This window comes from Sceloporus occidentalis, unplaced genomic scaffold (genome assembly GCF_023333645.1).
Source record: "Sceloporus occidentalis isolate IW3139 unplaced genomic scaffold, rSceOcc1.0.p SCAF_5, whole genome shotgun sequence".
Classification (NCBI taxonomy): domain Eukaryota; kingdom Metazoa; phylum Chordata; class Lepidosauria; order Squamata; family Phrynosomatidae; genus Sceloporus; species Sceloporus occidentalis.
Genome location: NW_028316985.1, coordinates 39,055,559 through 39,082,410, shown reverse-complemented (window position 1 = coordinate 39,082,410; position 26,852 = coordinate 39,055,559). Strand labels below are relative to the sequence as shown.

General features: G+C 39.2%; 1 protein-coding gene across 5 annotated transcripts in view; it reads left to right on the top strand.

Annotated features, from left to right (window-relative positions):
- ATF7IP (activating transcription factor 7 interacting protein) overlaps positions 1-26,852 on the top strand; it is a 171,147-nt gene that overhangs the window by 132,068 nt on the left and 12,227 nt on the right. For all 5 annotated transcript variants that reach the window (XM_089523787.1, XM_089523785.1, XM_089523783.1 and 2 more), the window contains 10 exons: positions 167-312; positions 3,017-3,154; positions 6,354-6,419; positions 7,685-7,758; positions 9,112-9,200; positions 12,934-13,584; positions 15,562-15,644; positions 21,452-21,530; positions 23,262-23,417; positions 25,605-25,790. In XM_089523787.1, the coding sequence (XP_089379913.1) occupies positions 167-312; positions 3,017-3,154; positions 6,354-6,419; positions 7,685-7,758; positions 9,112-9,200; positions 12,934-13,584; positions 15,562-15,644; positions 21,452-21,530; positions 23,262-23,417; positions 25,605-25,790 (1,668 nt within the window). The remainder of the gene's footprint in view (positions 1-166; positions 313-3,016; positions 3,155-6,353; positions 6,420-7,684; positions 7,759-9,111; positions 9,201-12,933; positions 13,585-15,561; positions 15,645-21,451; positions 21,531-23,261; positions 23,418-25,604; positions 25,791-26,852) is intronic.

Genomic DNA, 26,852 nt, shown 5'->3' with positions numbered 1-26,852 from the left:
CTGCAGGATTACTTAACTGCTAGTTTGCAATATCCTTCTTTCTAACATTCATTATGATAAGATGCTTTGATACTTTATTTTTGTCATGGAAACCACCTTCTGAAGATTGCATTATTAAGTAGGCAGCTGAAGTATTTTAAATTTAATAAAAATGCATAAATTTTAGGTGAAGCATCAAGAAGAAAGCGTTCCAAGTCAGAAGATATGGATAGTGTCCATTCAAAGCGTCGTCGATATACGGAAGAAGAATATGAAGCAGAATTTGAAGTAAAAATTACAACAAGAGGGGATGTTCACCAAAAGCTAGAAAAGGTAGAGTTGATTATCTTCTTCTATTGTGTGTATTTTGGATTTTAATATAAACAGTCTTAGCTTTTTCTTAATAACCTGTTTTTCAGAATGCTTTTTTGAGGAGGGCCAAATAGTTGAGGTTATGCTGTAAATAAGCAAAAATCATATGGAATTTTGTGGGATTTTCAGGCTATGTAGCCATGTTCTGGAAGAGTTTATTCCTGATGTTTTGCCAGCATCTGTGGCTGGCATATCTGAAGATGCCAGCCACAGATACGGGTGAAACATCAGGAATAAATTCTTCCAGAAAACAGCCACATAGCCTGAAAGCCCCACAAAAAACTATGGATTCCAGCCTTGAAAGCCTTTGACTTCACAAATCATATGTAATGTTATGGAGATGTTACCACATTCCGAGCAATCCTGTCAAAACAATGTTGGGCTTCTCTTATATTTTGTATTATCATTATTTAGTCTGGTTGCAATTAAGCCAATAACTAAATTCCTCTCTTACTGTCCTTTATGCCAGAATAAACTGTAGACCATCTAGTATCTGCTTGTTGCTAGCATTCTAGCCAAGACTGGGAATGTCGGCTCAGGGCTACAATACTATGCCAATAAGCTATGATGTAAATCTAACTGAACTGGGGTGGATTTATCTAGCCCTGTATACTCCCATATTGTGATGCATCTGAAATTTTAGCCAAAATTTAGGTCATCTTGTAGAGATCTTGAGTATGCAGTAATTGACCTGGATCCAATTACTCCTTCCGACTAGAATAGACCCATTGACTCAATGATTGAATACTTCAACACTTGGTAAATCCCATTAATTCTTGGGGTATGTTGTATTTGGAACTGCAATTGGATTTAGTTTGTGAAATGCAAATTTTAAACTCATCAATGGAGCTTAACAAAAAAGTAGACCATGCAAGACTGAAGTGAGATCATACCCCTGTTTTTATCCTTGCTAAACATCAGTACCATTTGCTGCTGTCTGACAGTGATCCAAGTACCTAGTGGTGTTACACCAGCAAGCTTGAAACATTAATCTTACAATTTACTTGGAAAATAGGAAGCCGTGTGATTGATTAGCAGTCCAGAAGTTAAGAGCCAAGGTATCAGTCCAAAGCTGGGAAGCCAAAACCAACAGGGGATATGTCGATGAGTACTTAAGAACAGGGCAGAATCTCTGAGCTGGTATGGATTCCTCTCACAGTAATCAACGTTGCCTGAAGCAGCCATTCAGTATCGATTGCCAGACCTAGGGAGGCCGGTTCTTTTGTGCAAATTGCTCAGGAGGCACCAATTGAGCTGCAGAGGAATCTCTCCCCAAACACTCCAGCCCTGCTAGCATCTCTGAGAGAGGCACAACATGTTACTTAAGGTAGTTGAGAAAGGAAGAAAACAATAGAATTAGTTAAATAATGGATTGTTTGACCTTGGGCAAGTCACACTCTCTCAGCCTCAGGGGAAGGCAGTGGCAAACCTCCTCTGAACAAATATTGCAAAGAAAACTTCTTAATAGGTTTGCCTTAGGGTTGCCATAGGTCAGAAAAGACTTGAAAGCACACAACAACAAGGAATTTAAAAGGGCATGATACAAATTTAGGCGATGCTTTTTTTTGTCATGCTTTTAAAAAGAGTGGATTCTTTTACACATAATAATTTTATAAATTTGCAGTCATAAGTATGGGAAAGTGAGTGACATGTTATTTTTTTCCACTAAAATTACTGAACAAGATGTAGCAAGAACAAATGTATATTCATCATGTTTATTCAGTTATCAAAAAGTCTTTATCATTACTTGTTGGACATACTCCTTGTTTTGCATTTATAACATAACCTTTTTCCCAAAATGGGATCCAAAGTAGCTTGGCAGTGCATGGTGTAGGGGAATATGAGGAAGAAATTTTAATGGTATCTTTGGGTCGTGCATGAGGAGAAATGTGTGATATAAATTTAATAGAATTTTAAAAAGCAAAAATAAAAACCAACTTCAACTATCAATACATTTGAGTGGCTTTCCAGTGACTTGTACTTTGGTGGTGATCAACTTGATTTAATTGCCCAGTGGATATTTTACAGCACTGTGGTGAAAATTTATACAATTCTTTTATCCATATAAATTATATATTTGAGAACTGATACTTTTGTTTTCTCTAATGCTGTAACTCAAATTTCAAAAGTTGACATTGTATCTATGATTGTGTTAGATCATGCCCCAGTTATTAAATTTATTGTCAAGACTTTAAATATTTTTAGTAAAAATCTCCCTAAAAGTTAAAATAGTTCAATTAAACAGTGATATTTACTTCTTTTCATTCTCTTTCCATGTTTCTAATGGTTTTGGAGACCTTAAAGGCCAGCAGTCTCTCACATTCTCTTAAAGTACTTTCTTTACAGTTCATTTTGAGAGAAAAGGGTAACGTATATTAAAAGGATTGCTATTTACGACCACAGTGCCTTGGTTTAAATGTAAGTCTAAATGATCAAAATCCTGAATTCAGTGGTGTGTAGCAGAGGTTTTGGATGTTTCAAAAAGAACTAGAAGAGTATCATGTGATCCAACGAATCATGTGTTGCCCATCTATGGTTTAAATTCAGACTTCATTGAATCATAATACTTGTATTGCAGAAAAGAGTTCAGTTGTCTTGAGTAATAATGACCACAATACTTCACGTGAATTAGCATTATAACCAATAAATGTTTATATTTTTGCAGGTCATCCATCAGTTTCTAGAAGAGAAGTTCACTGCCCTACAGTGTGCTGTGTTTGATAAAGCTCTAGCAGATTTGAAAACCAGAGTAGAGAAGATTGAATGTAGCAAGAGACATAAAACAGTGCTTACTGAATTACAGGTTTGTAACCATATGTTTTCAGGACTTTATGACATCGTTTTCCCGTTTTTCCCCAGATTTAAAAAGTACAATTCCTAATAATGGATATAATGTTTTCCTCGGTAGTACCCCCTTTTGTTTTATGTGTTTGTTTTTCTATTTACGTCAAAACATTTTGTGTTTTCTACCTGGAAAAATGAAACAAAGCATTGTATCCAATACTGACTGTTCTACTGATGGATTTCTGCTAATGGGATTCCCCTTCTCCCTGTCCAACTTCCAGATATATTCCAGAGGATTCCACAGTTCTTCTGACTAGGTCTGGGGTATGGGCAAGTATTCTGGGAGGAGGTTGCATCTCTGAAAATAGACTCATTTTCTGTTCCATTTGTGAATCTTTTCCAACATCATAGTGACCTTCATTGGATAAAGTTCTTTGAGGAAGCCCATGTTAAGCAGCTGTAAGTTCTTTACAGTTTGCACATGACAGGCTGACACTTGGACATCAAATATATAGCAGATATAAGGTTCATGTGGAGAGAATGATAAATTGGATGGAGGGACAGACAGTTACGTTTGGCATGATTGCATGAGCAGTAGAACCAGATGACAGAAAGTTTTTTCACTGATGAATTGGCCTGGACTTACATGGCTCAGTTGAAGGGACTCAGTGCACTCAGTTTTAACAAAAGTTACAGAGCATTTTATTAAGGTAGTTTTGTGATACTATACTCCAATTAAGCTAAACTATATAAGCAGAATAAAACAAAATTAAAATCTACAAAAGAGCTATACATTTATTGGCCAGTCAAAATGCACAAAACGCATAATACAAGCTTCCAGTGCTCCACTGGCTTGTTCATCAGGCAAAAGATGTTAAAAATCATACAGGAGAAAGAAAAGTAACAGTTTCGGTGCCCCAGGCCTACAACAGTCATTTGTATTCCTCCTGTATGATTTTTAACATATTGCTCCTGATGAAGAAGACAATAGAGCTTCAAAAGTTTGCATTATGTGTTTTTTGTTGGCCAATAAGAGTATCACTCCTTTGTGGGTTTTGGATTTTGTTTTATTTTGCTGTATGGACAGCACAGTTATTCTTGAATATATATAAGCAGTGATTTCAGATGCTGCAGATATAATTAGGCACTCTGGTTCTGCCCACAGATTATTCATTTTCAAGTAGAAATTTTCTCTGAAATGGAATTTTATTGCCAATGGAGGAAAAGGTGGAATTTTCAACAGTACTGAGTTTCTGGAAAATACAGTATTGTTTTTCCTACATAAAAATTTATTTTTCCTTGCTTAACAGCAAGATTAGAAATGGCTTGCAAGTTAAAAATTGTTTCTTTTTCATGGAACATTAAACTAATAGTTCAGATTCTTAAGTTAAGAAGCATTCAGAGACACCACAAATGTAACTGGAATGTCGGTGCCCATGTTAATTAAAGAAGTTTTAAGCTTGAAATAGATGAGCTGGAAAGAGCGGCTTCTGGCCATTCTGGGGGCGGGGCATGCAGATGACACATGTCTCCAGTGCAGAGATAAGACCACTTTTAAAAGAAATTCTCACTGGACCAAACAGTATCAGATAATAGTTGGTGTGTGTCAAATATGTCAAATAGATCGTTGGAAGAAAATGTTTGAAAAGGGGGTTAAAGCCACCTTGGCTGATGTACAAGGAGAAGGTGGGATGTTTATTCAACTTGTAATAGAAAGTAAACTACAGTTGTCCCTCCATATTCGCTAGGGTTAGGGGAACAAGACCCCCGTGAATATGAAAAAAACGCAAATAACGAAAACATTGTTTTTACCTGAGAGGACACCTCTCTAGGAATCTCTGGGTCCTCCAGTGCAAGTCTATGGTCAATGTCCACCATACACTGACCATAGAATGGCACTGGAGTAGCTACAAATGGTCTTTCAGTGCAACTTTTAGTTAAAGTTGACCACAGAGTTGGACTGGAGGACCTAGACAGTCCTAGAGAGAACATATTAATGAAATCCGTGAATAATCAAATCCGCAAATATCAAAGCCGCAAATATGGAGGGATGACTGTATATATATAGCCTTATATTTGGTATAGTGAAAGTCTATCCCACTGGATTTGAAAATTTTGCTTCATTTAAATATCTGGTATGTATGTATTAGAGAGTGTGGCATAGTGGTTTGGGCATTGTACTAGGATTCTGGACACCAAGATTTGAACTCCAGCTCGGCCATGGAAACCCACTGAGTGCCCTTGGCAAGTCACACTCTCATTTTCAGAGGAAAGTAAAGGCAACCCCCTCTAAACAAATCTTACCAAGAAAATGTTCGTCTTAGGGTTGCCATAAGTTGGAAACAACTTGAAGACACAGTAAAATGGATTAATGAAATCTGTGTTTGGGCTTATTTGAAACAGTCCTTTTACCCTAGGATTTTTACACTCTCTGGGAGGTCCAGTATCTTGTCTCAGGAATCGATAAAGCCTCGTTAAAAGGCATCCATTGGGACCATTGGATTGTGGTTGCAAATAAGTTTGTTAAAAAAATATTGGTTGCTAAAAATATGGCAGAAATACTATTTTTAGGATTTTGCTGTTCCTTTATTTTTGTACATCCAGTCATGGCATAGAAAATTGTATTTTATATGAAAGGCACTAATATGAAAAGCATTTCCTCTGCTTTTTACACTTTTAGGCTGTGGAAACAAGAATGAAAGGCTATTGTAGATAAAACTATATGTAGAGACACAGCTGCAGTGGACATTTTGTAAAGACTTTAGATTGGTTCTTAGTAAGCTACTTCCTTAATCAGGACAGAAGGTGTAATTGACATTTCATCCTTTTTAGGCAGCCTTGATAATAAAGAAGACTTGACTTTGTTAACCATGGCAAATTCACTACTGTCTCTAAAGGTGCTGGGTATGAAATTCATAGGATTTGTATTCCTGTGTATTAAAATTAAAGATACTGTGTATTGATAGTTGTTATTGTTATTATTGTTGTTGTTGTTCATTTATATAGTGCAGTAAGTTTTGCACAGTTCTATAAATGATGGTTCCTTAATAATTATAAAGCAATGTATTTAGCTTGAGAGTACATGTTCATTTTTGTTTTACTATTCCAAAATCTTATTGTTTTGACAATACTAGGCTTTACTAACCCAATAAATTAAACAAATCAAAGATTTATTGAGAATCTGTTTCACTTCCATGCTATTTCCCCCTTATTTAAAGGCTAAAATTGCAAGACTGACAAAAAGGTTTGGAGCAGCCAGAGAAGACTCAAAAAAAAAGTCTGAAGTAAGAATTGAGTTTTTGATTACTTTTCTGATTTATTGTTACAAATAATTCTCTTGCTGCTAGTTCACATACTTTCATGATGAAAAATACTCCTGTTCAAAATACTAGTTGGCTACATAATGCATTTAGCAATGGGAATGTGTATGTATTAATTTGGTAAACATATTGGAAACAGTTTAGTTCTTTGTTGTTTCTGTGACTCAAAGAAATAGGTTATCTGTGCCTGAGCAGTGCATCATTCGGAATCTTCTAGAGCTATTACATAAGGTTTTTAATGGTAGCCACACCCACTCCCCACATTCCTAACAGAACTGCTTCCAGCCTAAATCCTCAGTTCAGGTAAGCAGCCTGTCCTTTGGTTCAAAGGATTAAACAAGTGGAGGATTTTTCTCAAATAATGAGACAGAACATCTTCACTTACTTCACCATAACAGTCTATTATCCCCTCTGTTGTAAAGCCGCCCGGATTCCCAGTGATTGGGCGGCATATAAATAAATCCTATTATTATTATTATTATTATTATTATTATCATCATCATCATCATCAGAGTAGCTTCTTAGTGAACGGCTTAGTAGATGTTTAGCCTTAGATAGTTAATGACTAATTTTCTTGCCAGAAATTGGGCAGGAGGAACAGGGCAAGATATCCTGCCGTTGATGCTAACACAGAATTAAAAATAAACCATAATTACTTCAAACTCTGTAATTAATCTAGTTGTTATCTAAAAAAATCTTCACCTAATAATTTAAGGCATGCGGTACATAAAATAACCCACATTATTGATGGCGAACATTTTAGGAGTTGAGTGCCCAAAGTAAAGGTCTTCTGGCACTGGGTGTTACCAGGGGAAAGTTGAATATTTCACAGTTCTGACATACTTCATGTCCTGTGACTCATAAATCAGAGCAAAGACCTCTCTTTTAAGAAGTGTCTGATTTTTTTCTTAACTTTTAGTTGGAAACTTGTAGTTAGAAAAAAAAGATCTGTTGTCTTAACATTTTTTTCAGCTGAAAGTTATTCTGTGTCGTTGCATGGTGCAGTGTGAAAAAGCAGGGTCGTTATAAATTTGTAGATAGATAGACCAGCATTTTTATACGTATAGGGTTTCAGTATTAGAGGCATCAGGAGAAGAGCAAACCATATTATATAATGAATGTGCTTTTGAATTTCTAAAAGCATAAACATGTGCCTAGTGGATGGAATAATCATGTATGAACTACAACTTTTAAAACATAGAACTCACCTAATTTACATCACTTTGTAGAATCCACAAAACATGGCCCATTCCCCAGGAAAAGCAGCTGGCGACACAAGTGGTATCAACAGTGTGCAATATCGGTAAGCTTTGAAAATTGTTCCTTTTGTGGAAATTAATTCTTATGAAAAATTCCATAAAAATACAGTGGGTCCTTTCCATCCGCAAGGGAGGGGGTTGGTTCCAAGCCCACCACAGAAGGAAAAAATGCAGAAATTCAAACCCAGAAATTCAAAGTTAATGGGCAGTGATGCATGCACACCCATATCAGCATACCCACAGGTCCACACCACGGTTGGCTAATATGGAATGGGATGGTCCATGGGAGCCCCAGTCTGGATGGCTAGACTACCAGTACATCAACTCATTGTATAATGTATATTGTGGATGATATTTTTCATAACTTGACTATTGTGAACGGTTCTTGTCTTCTGCTGTTAAAAGCATGAGTCTGTTCATGTATTCTCATGTAGGTAGGAAGTTGCCTGTGTAGAATATGAGTTCTTAGAGCCCAGAATGTTTTTCCCCCTTATTTTTCAGGAATTCATCTTAGGTCTTTTTAATGCAAATAAATATGGCCTAGCTAGTGGTCTTGTAAATGAGACACCCTGGAAGCTTTAAAACATTTGCCCCCCTCTGGTCACCTGGGCCAGAATCATGTATAGTAGTCCACTCTTATCTGTGTTTTTCATTATCTGCCATCAGCCAAGGTCTCCAAATATAATGTAGCCTCCCACCCCATCCACAGTTTTGCTCTCTGCAGTCTCAATTACCTGCAGTCAATTGTGGGCCAAAAACATTACAGGTATAGAGTCTGATACTATTGACAGTTTGAAGCATCCACTGGAGTGGATGTGGGTGGGGGAGGACTAATGAATAAGCGGGGGACATTAGTGTCAAACTGCTTACTCAGTGAACTTACTCAAGCTGTTAGACTGTCTCAGTCTTCATGCAGGAAAGACTTCAAGCTATGTCTTTGCAAGTGGAAAAACAGTGGAGAATAAATAGCAGGTGGCCCTTACCTACTGTACAGGCATGCAGGAGGAGGAGGTGGCCACCTGACATGCACCTCCCACCAGAGAGGCCAGCTCATGTCTCAACCCATCAATTTCTCCAGAACTTGGTCCTAAGAGGCTGTTGAAGTCAAAATGCTGTGAGGGGAGGTTCATAAAGTAGTTTGTTGATGAGGTACAGGTGATTTTCCAAGCCATTTCTCCATAATACCTTGGCTCCCAGAACCCCTCAGAGACAGGCTTTTAAGAAATATGTGCTGAAATAGAACTGGTCTCCAATAGCAGCTGTATGCTGTGAAATCTAATGGAACCACATCAAAAGTGCAGTATAGTCTGCCAGAATTGAATGGGATCTCAGCGTCATACTACTTATTTCTGTACCTCCACCGCTTGTTATAGCTAACACGAATCTTTATTTCATAGAAATGCTGGCACAGTAAGACAGATGCTTGAATCCAAAAGAAACGTGGGAGACACCACAACAGCTACATTTCAATCTCCTGTAAATACAGGTGAAAATATTTTCTCATCTGAGATACAATGCTGTCTTTTAAAAAAAAGAATTTGTATAAATGTCAGTGTAATTCTATCAGATAACAACCATAGTAGCAGAAATTACATGTATAGGGAAGCAAGATGGCAACTTGCAGATAGATGGCTTTTCATTAAGCTCTGCAGTACTCTGAGCCTTTTGGTGTTAAAACATTTAGTACTGATGAATCCCCACTGTTAGATGATAAGAATTGTTTAAATCTACTGACCTTGGACTTTGGAAGTGTAGTACAAACAGCATTTAGTAGCAGAAATTATTTTCCTCCTTAGATCCAAAGTTTAAAAGTGCAAAAACATATGCCAGGTTTGGACAGAATCATGTGATTCTGGATTGTAGAATACAGTCTTCTGAAGATGTCCTTCCAAAGAAACATCTGTAGAGAACCAAAGCATCATGTGCCATACAGTGTAGGACATGATGCTGACTTAACATTAATTTTGCCATTGCTGCTTCTTTCATCAAACCTGGAACAGAAGCAAAGGGGGAATCCATAGGCTATGGATTTTACCTGGAAGGAGGGCACTCACTCCATCACATGTCAGTAGAGTCCACTCTTATTTTCTTTGTGTCCCCCTTTAGGCCAGGTTGGTCCCAGGGCCACACAAATGTTTATACTTGAAACATCTCTCTATGGAGTGTAATTTTGTTACCTCCTCTGGAAGTTTTGGACTAACATACTGCCAGATAACTTCCTGTTGGGTGGGGGGTGGGGGGAGACACTCTTGGACCACAAAAGGCCAGGGAGGGCCAAAAGTCACAAAATTGCCCTTCACACACCCAGGGGCTTTTCAATGCAAAAGAAATTCCAAATTGGTGAGTGTCCCATATTCCTTGGGGCATTGCAGACATACACCTATCCTGTGAGGGTTGTCCACTCCTGCTTTAGGTCATAGAATCATAGAATAATAGAGTTGGAAGAGACCACAAGGGCCATACAGTCCAACCCCATGCCATGCAGGAAATCACAAAGTATACCCGATAGATGGCCAACCAGCCTCTGTTTAAAGACCTCCAAGGAGGGAAACTCTACCACTCTCCGAGGGAGTGTGTTCCACTGTCAAACAACCCTGACTGTCAGGAAGTGCCTCCAAATGTTGAGGTGGAATTTCTTTTCCTGTAGCTTGCACCCATTGTTCCGGGTCCTAGTCTCTGGAGCAGCAGAAAACAAGCTTGCTCCCTCCTCAGTATGGCATCCCTTTAAGTATTTAAGCAGGGCTATCATATCACCTCTTAACCTTCTCTTCTCCAGGCAAAACATCCCCAGCTCCCTAAGTTGTTCCTCGTAGGGCATGGTTTCCAGACCCTTCACCATTGAATTGTCACACAAGAGAGAGTACATAGTCACCCTTAAGTTGCAGTTAAGAAGTTTTATTAAAGTTAAGCATAAAGACAAAGAGGCAAATTAAGAATCTTTTAAAAGTGCTTTCTAATAGTTCTACATTATACAGCCTTACAGAGTGGTTTTACATTTCTTTGCTAGTTACACAGATCATTCATGAATTCTGAGATGGGAAAGCCTTGCCCCAAATGGTAATATCATCCTCACCTTTTTTCTTTTGCAATTTTAGGGAAGGAAATAGCAGAAAGAGGATCAGCAAGGCACAAGTGTCTCATATCTTACTGATAAATTTTCATAATACCTTTGATAGCATGGTCAGTGAGCATGCATATAAGCAGAATAAGACATTCATGCTGCTCCAAATGAGGAAGATTGATGTAAGAGACAAGAATGGGAGATCCAATAACATCAAAAATCCACCAAACAGTGATACCTTAGGTGGGACAACCAAAATGCACAATATACATGTTGCAAGCTTTCGAAGCGCCACTGGCTTCTTCATCAGACAAGGTGTTAAAAAAATCATACAGGACAGAAAAAAAGTAGAAGATGTTAGTCATAGGCCTGCATTCTGCTGTTTTTGTTCTTCGTTCAGATGGTGTGGAAGGGTATCTCTTGCAGGCTGGCACCTCCTCCTTCTGGTCATGTGGCAACTGGGAGATTTTCAAAGTCCAGGAAATTTAACATCCGTTTGCAACACAAAAAGATACTCCTTTGCAATCCAGTATGTCTCCATCCTTTGTGAGAATAACACAGTGAAATATTAAGAAAGACTTAAATAAATGGAAGGGTATAAAATTATCATTAATGGAAAGATTTCAGCTATTATGATGTATTGATTGCCAGAATTAATGTATTTGCTCCAAACTACCCCAATACTGTTTTCAAATATTACCCTTTTAAACTGACAAAAAGAACTGTCTAAATTTAAATGGGCTGGCAAAAAACCAACAAGAATTAAAATAAAAATACTAACAGATTCAGGAGAAAGAGGAGGATTAGGGATGCAAGATCTAAAATTGTACTTTGAGGCGGTAAGTTTAATTTGGCTGAAACAGTGGATTGTATTAGAGAATAGAAGATATTTAGAATTGGAGGGACATGATTTAAGATTGGTTTGGCATGGATATTTATGGTATGAGATTGTAAAAGTAAACGTAGACTGTAAAAAAAGGAGGTCTTTATTAAAAACATGGCAAAAATATTGGGGTTGAACACATGAAAGGGTACTATAATTTCAGCTGCATTTCATCATAAAGTCAGATGTCATTAGGATACTGGATAATAAACCATACAAGAAAATAACCCTCTACCAAGAATGTATTAAACACAACATTGACAAGGCTATCTGCTAAAAGACAAAAATGGCAATGGTTTTGGACCACACTTTAAGAAATTTGACTGTACCATGATGTTAATTGGACCCAAGGCTTAAGGTCACTTTTTGGTTCAAGGACAAAAGTCAAGGTTCAAGGTCAGTTTTGTGATCTCAGAGAGGCAGACAGTGGATGGACAATGAAATCCCTAATTCAGTCCCTACAGTTCAGTACCAGATATGTATTTGGAACATGCAACTGATGTGACTGAATTTCAAATCAAATCTGACCAATTTTGATTGATTTATAGAACCTCTTGATTGAATCATATTGGCCCTGTTCTTTGAAACTGTCTTCTTCTCTAGTGTGCCATTTATTTCCTGACACATGCACCTGAGTTCAGCAGGATATCTGACCAGCGCTATAGAAACTTCTCTTTTGCAGTCACAGCTGTTAAGCCCCTTGTTTTGTCAGTTGCTTTTTTCAGGCATGCTAGCTCTGGTCTGCCTCCTGCCCGCATGTAATAACAGACACTAAAATACATTCTTGGTAATTTCAGTGTAGATTCTGTTCAAACCCAGTAGGATGCTATCTTACTGTGAGGACCTCCAAGATTAATATCCCATACAGATTGGATTAGTCTTGTTTTTTCATTTCATTCTTTCAAAAATCATCACCCTTTATCTAGGTAAAACAGTAATAGTGTGGCAATAGTAAAGTAATTCTCTGTAAGACTTTTTATTCAGTAAAGAAGGCTTAGTGTATCTGTCCAGTAGATCCACTACTGAATGTAATAGAATATTTGGGGGGGGGGGGGGGAGTGTCATTCTAATCATCATTTCTGCTTTCCAGTCTGTACATATTTCAGATAGAGCAATTCAGGCTTGACAAATCATATTTTATTACTTTAAAAGTATTGATTAGCATGTTGAAATAACATTTTAAAATTGTTGATCTCATTTTCATGCCACTTTTGTTAACTGAAATAGCGTGTTTGGGACAAAATTTAAAACCTTTCTCTTTTACTTTCTTTGTAGTATCTGCTGCTACTCTTACTACTCCGCAAACACAAATCAGTGGACATCCCAAACCACAAACACCTGTCACCTCAGCACCATTAACATCTGGTACCTTGACAACATCTGTTATTCCTGCAGCTAACACAGCAACAGTAGTTGGCACAAGCCAGGTGGCTGGTGGCAACACACAGCCAATGTCTGTTTCACTGCAGTCCTTGCCAGTAATATTGCATGTACCCGTTGCAATGTCCTCCCAGCCTCAACTTCTACAAGGCCATACTGGTACCTTGGTTACTAACCAGCAATCTGGCAGTGTTGAATTTATTCCTGTACAAAGCCAATCTAATGTTGGTAACCTAACCAAAACTCCATTGGCTCTGCCACCAGCTAATTCATCAAAACCAAATAATAACACTTCAGTACCCAGCTCTGGCATTCAGAGGAACTCACCAGCTAGTGTTGGCTGTTCAATAGGAACAACTCTAGCAGTACAAGCCGTCTCAACAGCACATCCTGTTGCACAAGCTGGAAGGACTACTTTGGCTACTGTAACTACTTCAGGGATTTATACTCCTCCCACCAATAGGAGTAACATACAAATGAAGATCCCGTTATCAGCCTTCAACAGTACGGCTCCTGAAACAAGCACTGCAGCAACACCTAGAGTTGGTAAGTTATATATCCCCAACCACTGTACTTGAATAGTAGTAGAGAACTGATATATGAGGGAAGCATGCAAACTTTGGGATTAGCTAGTTCATGAACTCATTAAGTTATTAATTCACTATTTTTTCCTAGTGATTTCACCAAACCTTCCAGATTCCATGGGAACATTAAAGAAAAATTATGCATTAGTGAATTAGATCATTATACTTTGTTAGAATTCATTGAACCGGATGCCTCTCCCTCTGTCACATTCCAGTAAAACAGGAAGTCCTGCTGCATCAGGAGAATGATGCTTGAGTCCATAAATCATCTTGTACAGATAAAGGCAGTGCCTTCTCCTCAGGTTACTAGGATTCCATTCAGTGCTTCTTTTAGGTTCAAAGCAAAACAAGGACTGAAGTGCTGTGCAGACTCTTCACAGCATCAGTCAGTTTGTTGTCAGGTAGAATTTCTGCCTGGAAACTCTTCGGTCAATTTTGGAAGTGGTCCAGAATGGGGATTATCTGGTGCGCTTTAACTTCCAGGAGGCCTGGTCGTACATTCTGATTCAACTTTTGCATAGGAAGTAAATTCACGAGGAAGGCTAGAGGGGCACTATGGATTATCTAGAGTTTTACATGTTTGTGATCAACAGAAAGAACAGCCACCTGGATCCAATTCAGAGGATCCAGCACTTGGGAATCATCATCATCAATACAATTCACCACAGGGTTTTCTTCCCAAAGTAAAGGAGGAAGATGCTATTGGCTCTGGTAAGGATAGTTTGGAACAATCGGCATCAGAGCTGATGGTGTTGGCCAAGTTGTTAGCTGTGATGGTGCATGCATCAGTTCAGTCCCCTGGGCCAGATTCCATCTGAAAAGGTTGCAGTGGTTGCTCTTGCCCCTGCAGGACGAAATTGCCAGAAAGTGTTGATTGAAAGTACAACTTCCACTGACTATGAAGTTGTCTCTGGGTTGGTGGCAATCTGAGGTGTTCAGGGTGGAGGTGCCCATCAGAGACCTGAGGATTGTAGTGGTTACCGTTGATGCCTTTGAGAATGAGGAATGAACTTCAATGGACAGATGGCTGAAACCTATAGTCATTCAGTAAGAAGATACGCAGTATCAACTGGCTGGAGCTACTGGCATTGTTACGCACTCCTCAGTCTACAGGGAGAAGTTCAGAGCAGTCATGTGTTGATATGGATGGACAATATGTCCACCAGAACTCACATAAACAGTCAAGAGTGGACATATTCTTGGTCCCTGATGTGGGAGATGATGCTACTTTTACAGTGGAGGGAAGTTCTTTGTCAATTGCTGAGAGAGGAGTAACTCAAAGGAATTGCCAGACTGATAGGTTGAGCAGGGAGAGTCTCAACCAGTGTTGGCAGTCCTCCCCCCTAGGGCCGGTGGAAAGATCCAGAGAGGTGGTGATGGGGGGGAAAGGCAATAGGAGGCAGTGAGGAAAAGGGAGGCAACAGAGTATTGGTGTGCAAGAAAGATGAGAGATCCATTGGCCTTGTTTGTGTGGCCCGAGGAGGGGGGACTTGCAGCTGTATGTGGAAAGTATCACTCTGGGGAAGAATGGGTGGGTCTAACATCTTTTTCTAATTTTCTAACATTTCACATTATTAAATTAATTTTTAAGCCTGATGGTCCAAACTTTCAGAACTTTTTATAGAACGTTGGGTATTTTGTAGTATAACTTTTATTTATTATAAATTATATGACATTAATCTGCTGTTAGTTGACATTAATTGATATTAAACTGGTATACAGCATGCTGCTGATAAACTAAGTGTATGACATAAATCCTATTATGAATCCTAAATAGAGAATCAGTGGTAACTTGGTATGTTAGTACTTATGTAAGTTGTCTTCCTTCAGAGGGTCTACTCCAGTTGGGACTAGTAATAGAATTCAGGCTTGTGTATTGAAAAAGGACATTGTTCAATAAAACATTATGATGAAGTTGTTTCCTGACACCCTCTCCCAGAGAGTCAGACAGCCAGACTGCTACCGCCTCCACCACCACCAGATACTTCAGCCAACAAGAAAGCACCTGAAGTTGCGCCACAGGTAAGTTGTTTTAATACAGAGTAGTATTCACAGTTATGCATCTCATCTAAGATTTAATATTCCCTGTTTAGCAAATCAATTTGGAGGTACTCATCATGTTTGTGATTTTTTAAAAATTATTATTATTATTATTATTATTATTATTATTATTTGGTTATGTACCTTCAAGTCATTTCCTACTTATGTCAACCCTAAGGCAAATCTTATGTCTATTTTGAAATTGTTCTTTTGCAGCGTTTTTTTTTTTTTTTTTTTTTTAATAGTTTCATGAAAAATTTTGTATAATTTAATCAGTATAGGACACAGCTTTCCCTAGAACTGTACTTACCAGTAGTACTGCTGAACTGACCATTTCCCTCACCAGCTTGGGGATACTTTCATCCTGGAAATGATAAGGTGTTTGATGAAATTAAGTGCACCTGATATCAGAAAAAAAGATTCATGCCCTGGTTTTTAAGGTCATTTGCAAAGAAACACAGGTCTCCCAGAGTGGAATGTGCTGATATAATTGTTGTAATTACTAAATCATATTTTAAATAGTACTGTATTTTCTGGTGTATAAGACTACTTTTTAACCCAGGAAAACCTTCTCAAAAGTAGGGGGTCATCTTATACGCCGGGTGTCATCTTATAGGGCGGGTGCTGAAACATCTGAGCCAGACTGGAGAATCTGCAGTTGCCGCATATGGTGAGGGGAGCTCAAAAATGGCCATGGCCACATACCCTCCATATGTGGCGACCGTATGAAAGCAGCAAGGGTGACGCTGTACAAGTACAGTAGAAGAAAATCTTGGAGACAGGGAGGGCTGGGCAGACAGGAAGAGCTGACCAATCCAAGTAGGCTTTGTATACAACAAGTTCTCCTGCTAAATACCTGCATATCATAAGCATTTGAATTAAAATTACCATATTGAAATCAAATCTGATGTTTTTTTAAATTTTTTGGTGTGCGTTAGAAGAGGGGTAGTCTTATACAGCGAGTATATCCCAAACTCTATATTTTAACTGGAAAAGTTGGGGGTCGTCTTATACACCCAGTCGTCTTATACGCTGGAAAATACGGTAGTTAATTACAGTTGTCTGTAAATAGCATGTCAAAAAGTGTTAATATAACAGTGAATAATAGTATGAAAAACCTAAAGGACACAGAGCAATAGAAGCCTATAGATATTACAATAGATTTAAATATCGAGGCAGTGGAAAACAGTACAATATAAACATATTTGTGAAAATATGCCGTGGTTCAGAACCAAGTTCCATAATTTAAGATGGAGTCATATAAATATGCAAGTCCATTCAAATCTGTGTGTGAATAGGACAACAAAATATAGTCCAAAAGCAACGTTGATATTGTTATATGTATTAATTCATTCCCAACTCATGGCGACCGTAAGGCCCTATCATAGGGTTATTTTATTTTATTTATGGTATTTATACCCCGCCCTTCAGCCCTGAAGGCTATCAGAGCGGCTTACAGTCTTTTTAATTAGATGGTTGCCTGCCCTCAGGCTTACAATCTGAAAGGCACAACACAAAAGGAGAAGGGAATGGTGGTGGGGAAGGAGATGAGGTCCAGTGGTTATTCTCTCCCTCTGAGGCCTGGACCAAGGCAGATGGACTGGAGGGAGGACTCTTCTTCTTCAAGCTAGCCCTGGTGGAGCTGGTCCTGCCTGTTCACTCTCTCACAGGCCGAAGGATGACAGTTATGGAGGGAGGGCTCTCTTTCTTCATACTATCCCTGGTGGAGCTGGTCCTGCCTGTTCACTCTCTCACAGGCTGAAGGATGACATTTATCATGGAGGGCGAGGGCTCTTTCTTCAGGCTAGCCCTGATGGAGCTGGGCCTGTCTGTTTACTCCCTCGCAGGCCGAAGGATGAAAGTTATCAAGGGTTTTCTTGGCGTGTTACTTCGGGGGGGAGGGGGTGTCATTGACATCCTCTGAGATAGCTCACTGGCTTGTGCTTATTGTGGATCTAGTGGTTGTTGTCCATTCTTTCTCCTGTGTCTCTAAAGGGTAGTCTTGCATCTTCACCAGTAGTCAGGGTAATTGTCTCACCCACTCCTTTGAGGCAAGATCAGTCTCCTAGGCCTTCCTGTCCTCTGCTGAACCCTTCATCTCCAGTCAGCTGACAACCAATGATCTTCTCACCAGTCTTACTGATCCTGATCTTAGGGACAGATCAGGATTGGATGGATTGGGGCCGTCGTGGCAATCACGTGCCGCAGCCCCAAGCTGCCTCTACCAAAAAGATCCGCTTTTATTTGGGCCGGTAAAAAGCTGCCTTAGGCCACCCCATCACAACCCCAGGGCAGCTTCAAGCCACTCCAGGGGTGTGCGGCATCAAAACACCATACCCCTAAGCCACCCAGAAGCCGGCTTTTACAGCCAATCTATTTGGCTCCTCTGTCAGCTTCAAGATCACGCTCCAGTTATGGTTCATATTTGACCTGCAGGTCCTGTTCCACAGATTGTTGTCATTATCAACAGACTCATCGATATAAACGTTGGAAGTATCATTGCATTGGATACTCTCGATCATGGTCCTCAGAATCCCATTATGCCATTTACATCAATTGCTCTGCTTATGATAGTCAATATTGGCAGGATTACAACTGCTTTTTATGAAGACATGGCTAGGTGCCACTATAAGATGTTTAGACATCCCCAACATAAGCATCCCAACTATATTGTATCTGCTGTTGACACCACTCCAGTAGTAGAAAGGTCAGACCAAGATAGGCACCCAGCAAAATAGCAGGTCCAAGTCTCCTCGGGGGAGCAGCAAGAAGCCTTTGAACAACCTCCTGCTTCAAAACCAAATGTGGCTAACAAGTTCTACTGTTTCGACACAGCTCTTTCAACAGTCCGCCTCCACCACTAGCACCTCAGATACCAATTCAGATTCAACCATAGTTTCTACACCAAAGTCTCCTCTACAACATTCCCACTATTCTGCCAATATTGCTTATCAGGCTCAGGTGATCCACAAACCATGGAGAACACCATCCTCCATTCTGGCTACCTATACTAAAATCAAGAACCTTTGTAGGGTTCAAGACTCAGATTGGCCACAACATCCAAATCTCAAGTCCACAATTTTTGATGCTGCTTAGTCCCAAGACTCTTATTGTTTCAATTCTATGCTGGCTGATAAGGAGCAAAAATAGCTCAGTTCAATGAGCAGAAAATACTACTCCTATTTTGCCTGTCCAGAAAAGCTGCCAAGAATGCTGATAGCTGCTGACACAGGTTTGTGAAAGTTTAAGGCAAATCAAAAAGGAAATAAAACAAAGTTCTCAACGTACCAATTCAAGGTCCGGTCAGAGAATGGTCAAGCAATCCAAGGTCTAGGATTCCGAAGAGGCAGGTTTAACAAGGTAATCCAAAGGTCAAGGGTTCCAGGTATTCAAGATGAGTCAGCAGTCTGAGAGTCAAAGGTTCAAGCCAAGAAGACAGGGAGTCAGAGACAAATGTGTTTTCGCCAGGAAGCTCAGATAATCTCTGACAATGAGATTCACGTCCTGCACCTGTTTATATTTTCAGGTTTCATGAGCACAGGTGCTTGCCGATTAGAGAGCATCTTTCATAAAGCCTCCATAAGCAGTGGAGGCACACCCTTTCAGACCTTCTCTGGTTGAAGATAAGTATGTTGGCAGCAGCCGCCGCCGCCTCCTCCATGTTTTCTGTGCCTGGAATCTCTGCTGCCAGGAGACTTGGTTGCTGAGCCTCCTGACAGACCACAGTCTCTGCTGGAGCTGGCAGGGCAGAGGTAGGGCCCGGCTCAGGTTTAGGCGCAACCTCATATTGGGACTCTAGCTCAACCACCTAGTTGTCTGAGTCCTCAGCCTGATTGGGCATGACATGCGCTGCAAGATCTCTAATTACTTGATCTATATGGGCATCATTGACAAGTTGAATGATGAAGAAAGGAGAGCGGCATCCGTGATCCATTCCGAGGCATACAAATTGGCTCACCAGTAAAACATGACTTATAGGCACATTGTGGATTGCAGTAGCAGAGCGATGGCTGAGATGGCTCTCTGTAGACATGCAAGGCTGTGCTCCTCAGGGATCTCTGAGCAGGCTCATTTGATGATTGAGGACCTGCCATGTGAACTACACCTCCCTCCACCATATTTTTCCAAGGACTGGATACTTCTTGCAAAAAGAAGCCATCAAACCTGTTCCAGCCTTTCACTGCCTCCGAAACTTCTTCTCCTAGTCCTTCACCTTGAATTCTTAATTCTCATGATCTTGTTTTCTGAGTGATTAGCTACCCTTCCTAGTTTGGTGTCATCTACAATTATGGTGAGCACCTCCTGTATTCCTTCACCCAGTGTGTGTGTGTGTGTGTGTGTGTGTGTGTGTGTGTGTGTGTGTGGATGTTAGCAACTTTACAGACTCATGTCAGAACCCTGTAACATCTTATTCATTATTTCTTTCCAGGAGGATGAGAAACCATTGGTAAATATTCTTTGGGTTCAGTCCATCAGCCAAGTACAAATGCACCTAAGAATAGCATTATCTGGGCCACATTTTACTTGCTTTTCTGCTGTACTATCATGACCGATTGTTGAAAGCCTTATAAAATCAAGATATACTACATCAGTGGCATTTCCCAGGTCTACTAAGTTTTTAAAGCTGTACCAAATTGAGACAGGGAGAGAGAAGATTAGTCTGCAATTATTTGCTTTTCAGAAATCAATGCTGAATCTTAGTAATCATGTTATTTCTTTCTTGCTCATAGAACATCTGTTTAATCAGTTCTAGAAACTTTTCAGGTTTGTTGTCAAGCGTACTGGTTATTTATTCCATTTTGGGGATCTTGAATTAAAAAATAAAAAGGGAAATCCAGTTACAAAGTGCATTCATACACATCTTTGGTGCGGCCATATTTGCAATATTATTGAGACTAACTGAAAGAGAAATGTTGGTAATGGCTGCCTCCTGTTCCAGCTTCAAAGGGAGGAACATCTTCAATCTGTGAATGGTCGAATCCATGGATACAGAATCCATGGATATAGAGGGCCAACTGTATTTCTACCATCAGAAAAAGACCTTTCTAGTAGTCAGTAATTTGCTTGGATTTATTGACCTTGCTTGTCTTGTGTTTCGAAAATTCACTATTTTGTAATAGGATTTTTAACCTGATAAATTAGTCACATTTAATTAATACAATGCATTAGTCATGGACTAACTTGCTACATGAATTTTGTCACCTGAAACCTTATATAAAGCCCTTCAGAGTGAGGGTCCATGGCCAGCACGCATGGTTCCCTGTTCACACACCGAGAGAGAGATTCTTTATGGCACTTTGTTAAATCTTGCAATATTGACTACACGTGGCTTAGTAGCAAATCATGTGTCCTCCCATTACTGGTGAGAACAGCATTCTTACACAGTTTTATAATCATCTCTATGACGTCAGAGCAAGCTGTGACAGCATTTTACATACAAACACAGCCTAAACTTGTAGACTCTGTGGGCACTAACTCATGGTTGGCTGCTCAAGCTTCACTTACTCTACATCACATATATGTTTTTCTGCTTATGCATAGCATCTATTGTCTATTCACCCCTCAGAAACATGTTACTATTTTAGCTGTATTCCCTTAAGTTACGTTCAGGGCTAAGTTCTATTTACTTCTCTAAGTCATATTGTAAGTTTTCAGGCTTACCTTCTGTCAATTTCATTGGAAGTGTCTGTGTCTAACCTATCATGTGGCATTTTTGCATACTATTAGGAAAAGAACAATGAAGGAAAATAATAGGCTTTGTTTAGTTTGTTTTTCTTTTAAACTTCCAGAGTGGCAAAGCCCCAGGCAGTGCTGGAGGAGGAGTAATTGATCTGACACTGGATGAGGAAGATGATGGCTCATCTCAAGGTAAATGAGAAGATGTGTTTGGTCCATTATGGGATTTGGCTAAGTGGAGAGGATGAATGTATGTACTAGAATAAATGTTTGCTGAGTAAAATGATTCCACAAGAAAGCAATATTTAAGTGAGCTTTAAATTTTCAAATGCCTTTCCCTCCCTCCCCCCGCTTTCATGTACAGACCTGTATATGTACAGTTCAGATGAAGTGGACTGTAGTCCACAAATACTAGCAATTTATCTATTTGTTTATTTATTATCCCTCTTTTCTCCCACTACGAGACGCAAGACAGCTTAGAAAAGTGCTAAAACAAGGAAAAGCTAAAAGCTCGATAATAGAAAACTTAAAATACAAGTAAAAAAGTTAAAATAGAATTAAACAGGTTATCTCATTAAAATGCCATTACATTTTTAAAAATGTTATTATGCTACATTAAATTTGTTAACCTTTCAGAAGCTACAAGATTCTTTATATTTGTTGAAGTAAACATGATTGTCTGTTTAGAATAACTGTGTAAGAGAGAATGAAAAAAATGCTAAACATGATTAAATAAAATTCATTGTGGAAATGCTATCTCCCTCCCTGCATTGAGAAGTGATAGAGAGCAAGTGCCACACTCCCAGCTATTGTTTCTAAAGGCTTCTGAAAATATTAATAGAGAGCTTGTAATTTCACTCCTCCATTGCACTTTGTACAGGAAGAATGGAAATAGTGCCTGAGGGTCCTTTGTTCCCATTTAGGAAAACAGGCAGAACCTGAAAGATAGTTCCAGGATGAAGTTTCAGATTAAAAGACCCCACTCACTGCTTCAACCACAAACCTATAGTGTGGGGGCATGGCCGATCACTAATGTCAGACAGTGGAGATCTGTTGAGAAGAATCATCTCCCCACCCCATTTTTGTTTTTCACCCCTGATTTATACTAATCTAGATTCTGAGGGACTGTGAAACCTGGAGAAAGAATATAGCAGTGTAGATAGTTCATATTTTTTGTAGAAATAGGGTAGAATAAGAGTAAGTTAAGCATTCGCTGACTTGTGTTTCTGGGATGATGTTTTGAACTAAGAACATCCACATCACCATTGTAGTTAGATTCGTGGTGTTGTTTTTTTTACTTGCAACCTGCAAACATGTTCAAGCTAGGGATGGCAAATCCTGATTTTTCTGAATCCTAACAGATGTTGAGAATAGTGGACCAGTTTTTCTTTAAATGGCTTTAAGGTACTTGGAGTTTTTCCTCCTGCAATGACAGGAAATTGCTCAGCTTTTCCATGAAACTGCTCAGTTTCCATGTGCAGCTTGTCTAGGAGTTCAGAACACTGTAATTTTCTGGAAAAACATAGCTTCTCTTCGAAACTGTGCAGTCTTCCCTGAAAACTGTGACTTTTAGTATGGAAAAGAAATTGCACAAGAAGTCAAATTGTGGGGTTTGCTCAGTATCTTGAGGATTTCAATTCTTTTAGATAGATTCTAGATTACATATTATTGGACACATAAAATGGGCAAACTACTATAGATCCAAAATGAAGTGGGAAGCTACTCTAATGGGTGTCTTTTTCCTCAAGCACAGGGAAAAAACCAAGATGCAAAAGGTAAATCTGCAGTGGCATAGAGTGTTGCTGCAGCAAGCATTTACTAGGTTGTCATTTTCTATGAACTAATGGAAGGATATGGAACAACCTGTTTTTCCAGCTGTCTCTTTTCCATATTTCCACTTTGGCTTTTGTTTTTGTTTAACAGATGGCAAAAAACAGAACCAATTGAACGCGTCTGGAATGGGCCTATCAACCCCATCTGTAGCTCGTCCCTTGCAGCCGGTTCAGACAAACCCTCTCCAACAAGCAAGTGCACCAACAAATGGACTATCACAGACCACCATACATGTTCTGCCCGCAGGTAATCCCCCATGCTCCAGTTTTGATTTTTATATACACACACACACACACACACACACACAGAGAGAGAGAGAGAGAGAGAGAGAGAGAGAGAGTTGTCCCTCTATATTCGATAGGGTTAGGGAAACAAGACCCCCGTGAATATGGAAAAACCACAAATAACAAAAACACTGTTTTTACCTGAGAGGACACCTCTCTAGGAATCTCTAGGTCCTCCAGTGCAACTCTGTGGTCAATGTCCAACATACAGTGACCATAGAATGGCAATGGAGTAGCTACAAATGGTCTTTCAGTGCAACTTTTAGTTAAAGTTGACCACAGAGTTGGACTGGACATAGACAGTCCTAGAGAGAACATATTAATGAAATCCATGAATAATAAAAGCCGCAAATATCAAAGCCGCAAATATGAAGGCATGATTCTGTGTGTGTGTGTGTACACACACAAACACACTCATTATTATTATTTCCTTATATCCCGCCTTTCTCCCAATATAGGGACTCAAGGCAGCCACACACACACACACATATATATATATAGATATAAATACATGCACATACGCACACATATACACACACATACATACCAAGATAGAGATAAAATACACATTTAAGTAACATTCAAATGCATACAGAAAAGGAACAAAAATAATAATAAAAGGTCCAATAAAAGAAAAGTGGGAAAGCTTTCAACTTTTCTACCCATGGTTATTTGTGTGTGTGTGTGTGTGTGTGTGTGTGTGTTAATGCCTTCCCCTCTTACCTGTTTCATGCTTCTACCATTTAATCACTCCTAATTGTCACAGTCCACAGGTAATATTTCATCTTATAACTTGTAAAAAAAATAAAGGGTTCCCAGTCTTTCTTAAATGTTCTCAAATACTTCTCTCTTAACAAAATAGATAATTTGTCAACATCCACTAAGTCCATCAGTTTTGTTCACTTTTTGTATTGGAATTTGTGTTTTCTTCCATCTCTGTGCATGTAACAGTCTCACTGCCATTATTATTATTATCATTATTATTATTATTATTATTATTTATATAGTGCTGTAGATTTACACAGCACTGTACACACAAACAGTAAAATCAATAAAAATGAAACCTGCCAGTGGCGTACATTCTACAAAATACATATAAAACAATAGATAATAATACAAGATAGAATTAGATAAAAAGCAGACAACAAATTAAAAAGATCAAAGATCAAATCAAATGTCAGATCTCAGATAATGATCGGATAAACAATCACACAATGCCTGGGAACGCTTTCCTGAAAAATATAGTCATGTATTCTAGTAATCTTCCATACTTCTCTTGATCATCTATTAGTCTCAATAATAATAGTTCTGGCTTCATCTGTAGATATACTTTCAAAATCCTCTGCATTGTAATGTGTGTTTATTGCCAGTATTTCTTGCACAGGGTCTTGCATTTTCTAGAATGTTTTTATCTTTTTCTGTATTCAAGTCAATTACGCCTCCTTATATGTAGCTGTAGAAACAGACTGATTGCATAAGCTTGATGAGATGATACTTCACTGTTGAAGGAGAGACACTAGAACAATGGATTTCATACTACATTTTATTTTATTTATTATTTATTACTTTATTACTACATGCAGTTTTTTGCAGGCAGTCATAGATATACAGTTGGCCCTTTGTATCCACAGATTCCACGATTGACACCATCCACACCTTAAAATTTTTTTTAAAAAAATCATCCAAAAGGCAAACCTTGATTTTGCCATTTTCTATGAGGGACACCATTTGTATGCTGGTGTATACAATGGGAGATTTTATGGGAGTGTAATAAACAGATGTTGGTGAAATTATCTTTTTGGATTACAGTCCTAGAATCTCTAGTTTCTTATAAAATAAGATTATTTTTACATTTTAATGATGCCCAGAGAAGAACAGACAAATAATTAATTTGGAGACCCGGAGAGAATTAGTCAGAATGTCCACATAACTAGTTAGATATATATGGCAAAGAGCCCAATAATGAGTTTTCTGAAGATGTTCAGTAATTGAAAGCCATCTCTTATTTTTTTCAGTAAATTCCATTAAAAGGCAAAGTACTTGGGTGCTATGAAAAGTTGCTTCATTCATATATTTCAGTTTTCTGGTATAGTTTATTTCAAGACAACATTTGTTTTATTGTTTCAACTGTTCCTTTTTTTTTTAATAGCTCAGACAACTGTGAATGTAACTCATCGTCCAATGACTCAGGCTGCTCCCAGGCTTCCAGTACCAAGAAACCCTAGTAACCATCAAGTAGTCTATACTACTGTTCCTGCACCATCAGTACAAAATCCTGTGCGAACCACTGTTATGCAGAGCCCTAGTTTAAGGCAAGTCAACCCACAAAGTTCAGGTAAGAAGCCTCGTTCGTACATAGATTTATTGTGTGAAATCAGAATCTATGAGAATTATTTGTGAATTCACTCAGGCATTTATATTCAGACAAAGCAATCCAGCCAGCAGCGTCTATCTCAGCCATGCCCAGCTCTCCACTGCTTTCTCTTCTGCCTCAGCCTCTCATGTGTGAATGCAGCAGTAGCAGTAGAAGCCCAGACCTGCTGCTCCATCTTGCCTGTGCCAGACTTCCAACAAAAGGAAGACCTGCTGCTCTCAGAGTGACTAGTTGCAAAGTGAGCAGTGACCAAACAGTTACCAAGGAGCCAGTCGAGCAGCAACCAAGGAGCCTCTCTCTTGTGCTGGTTTTTGTTGCAAGTCTGGTGCAAGCGAAAGGCTCTTGAGTCACTGCTTGACATGTTGTTCAATCCTTGCTCTGTTTGCACTCAGTCACCCTGGGAATGGCAACTGAGCAGTGGCTGAGAAGTGACCAAGAGGTCTCTCACCCATGCCAGCCTTGCAACAAAGGCCAACATGGGTGATAGGCTTCTTGGCCACTGCTTGATCAGTTGGTCAGTTGCTGCTCCCTAGGTAATTGGGTGCAAAGGAAGAAGCTTCTCCCTACTGAGGAAGGACTTTCAGTCCTTCTTAACTGGTGCAGAGAGGAGAATAGCTGACTTCAAACTTCCCCAGTGAGGAAAACCTCTCAATCTGAGAAAGGCGAAGAATCGATTTGGAATACTCCTCCCACTCCTTCTCTAGAGCTGTGCTTTCCTCACACAGCTTGACATCAACCAATACAAACATTGTTTCTTCTGCTACCTTGTAGTCATTAATGTTCGGGGATACAATCTGCTGGCCGCTAGTGGTTCAGCCTTTGAATAGTTTGTCTGGGGCAAGACTTTCTTAGAATTTTCTTAGGCAAGAAAAGCTCAGAGGTAATTTGCCAGCTCCTTTCTCTGACTTATAGCTATGGTACCTGGAATTCATTGGTGGGCTCTCTTACAAGCACTAACCAGAACTGACTGCTTAGCTTCCAAGATCAAAAATGGTCTGGTGTTTTTTAGGGTATTTTGACCCT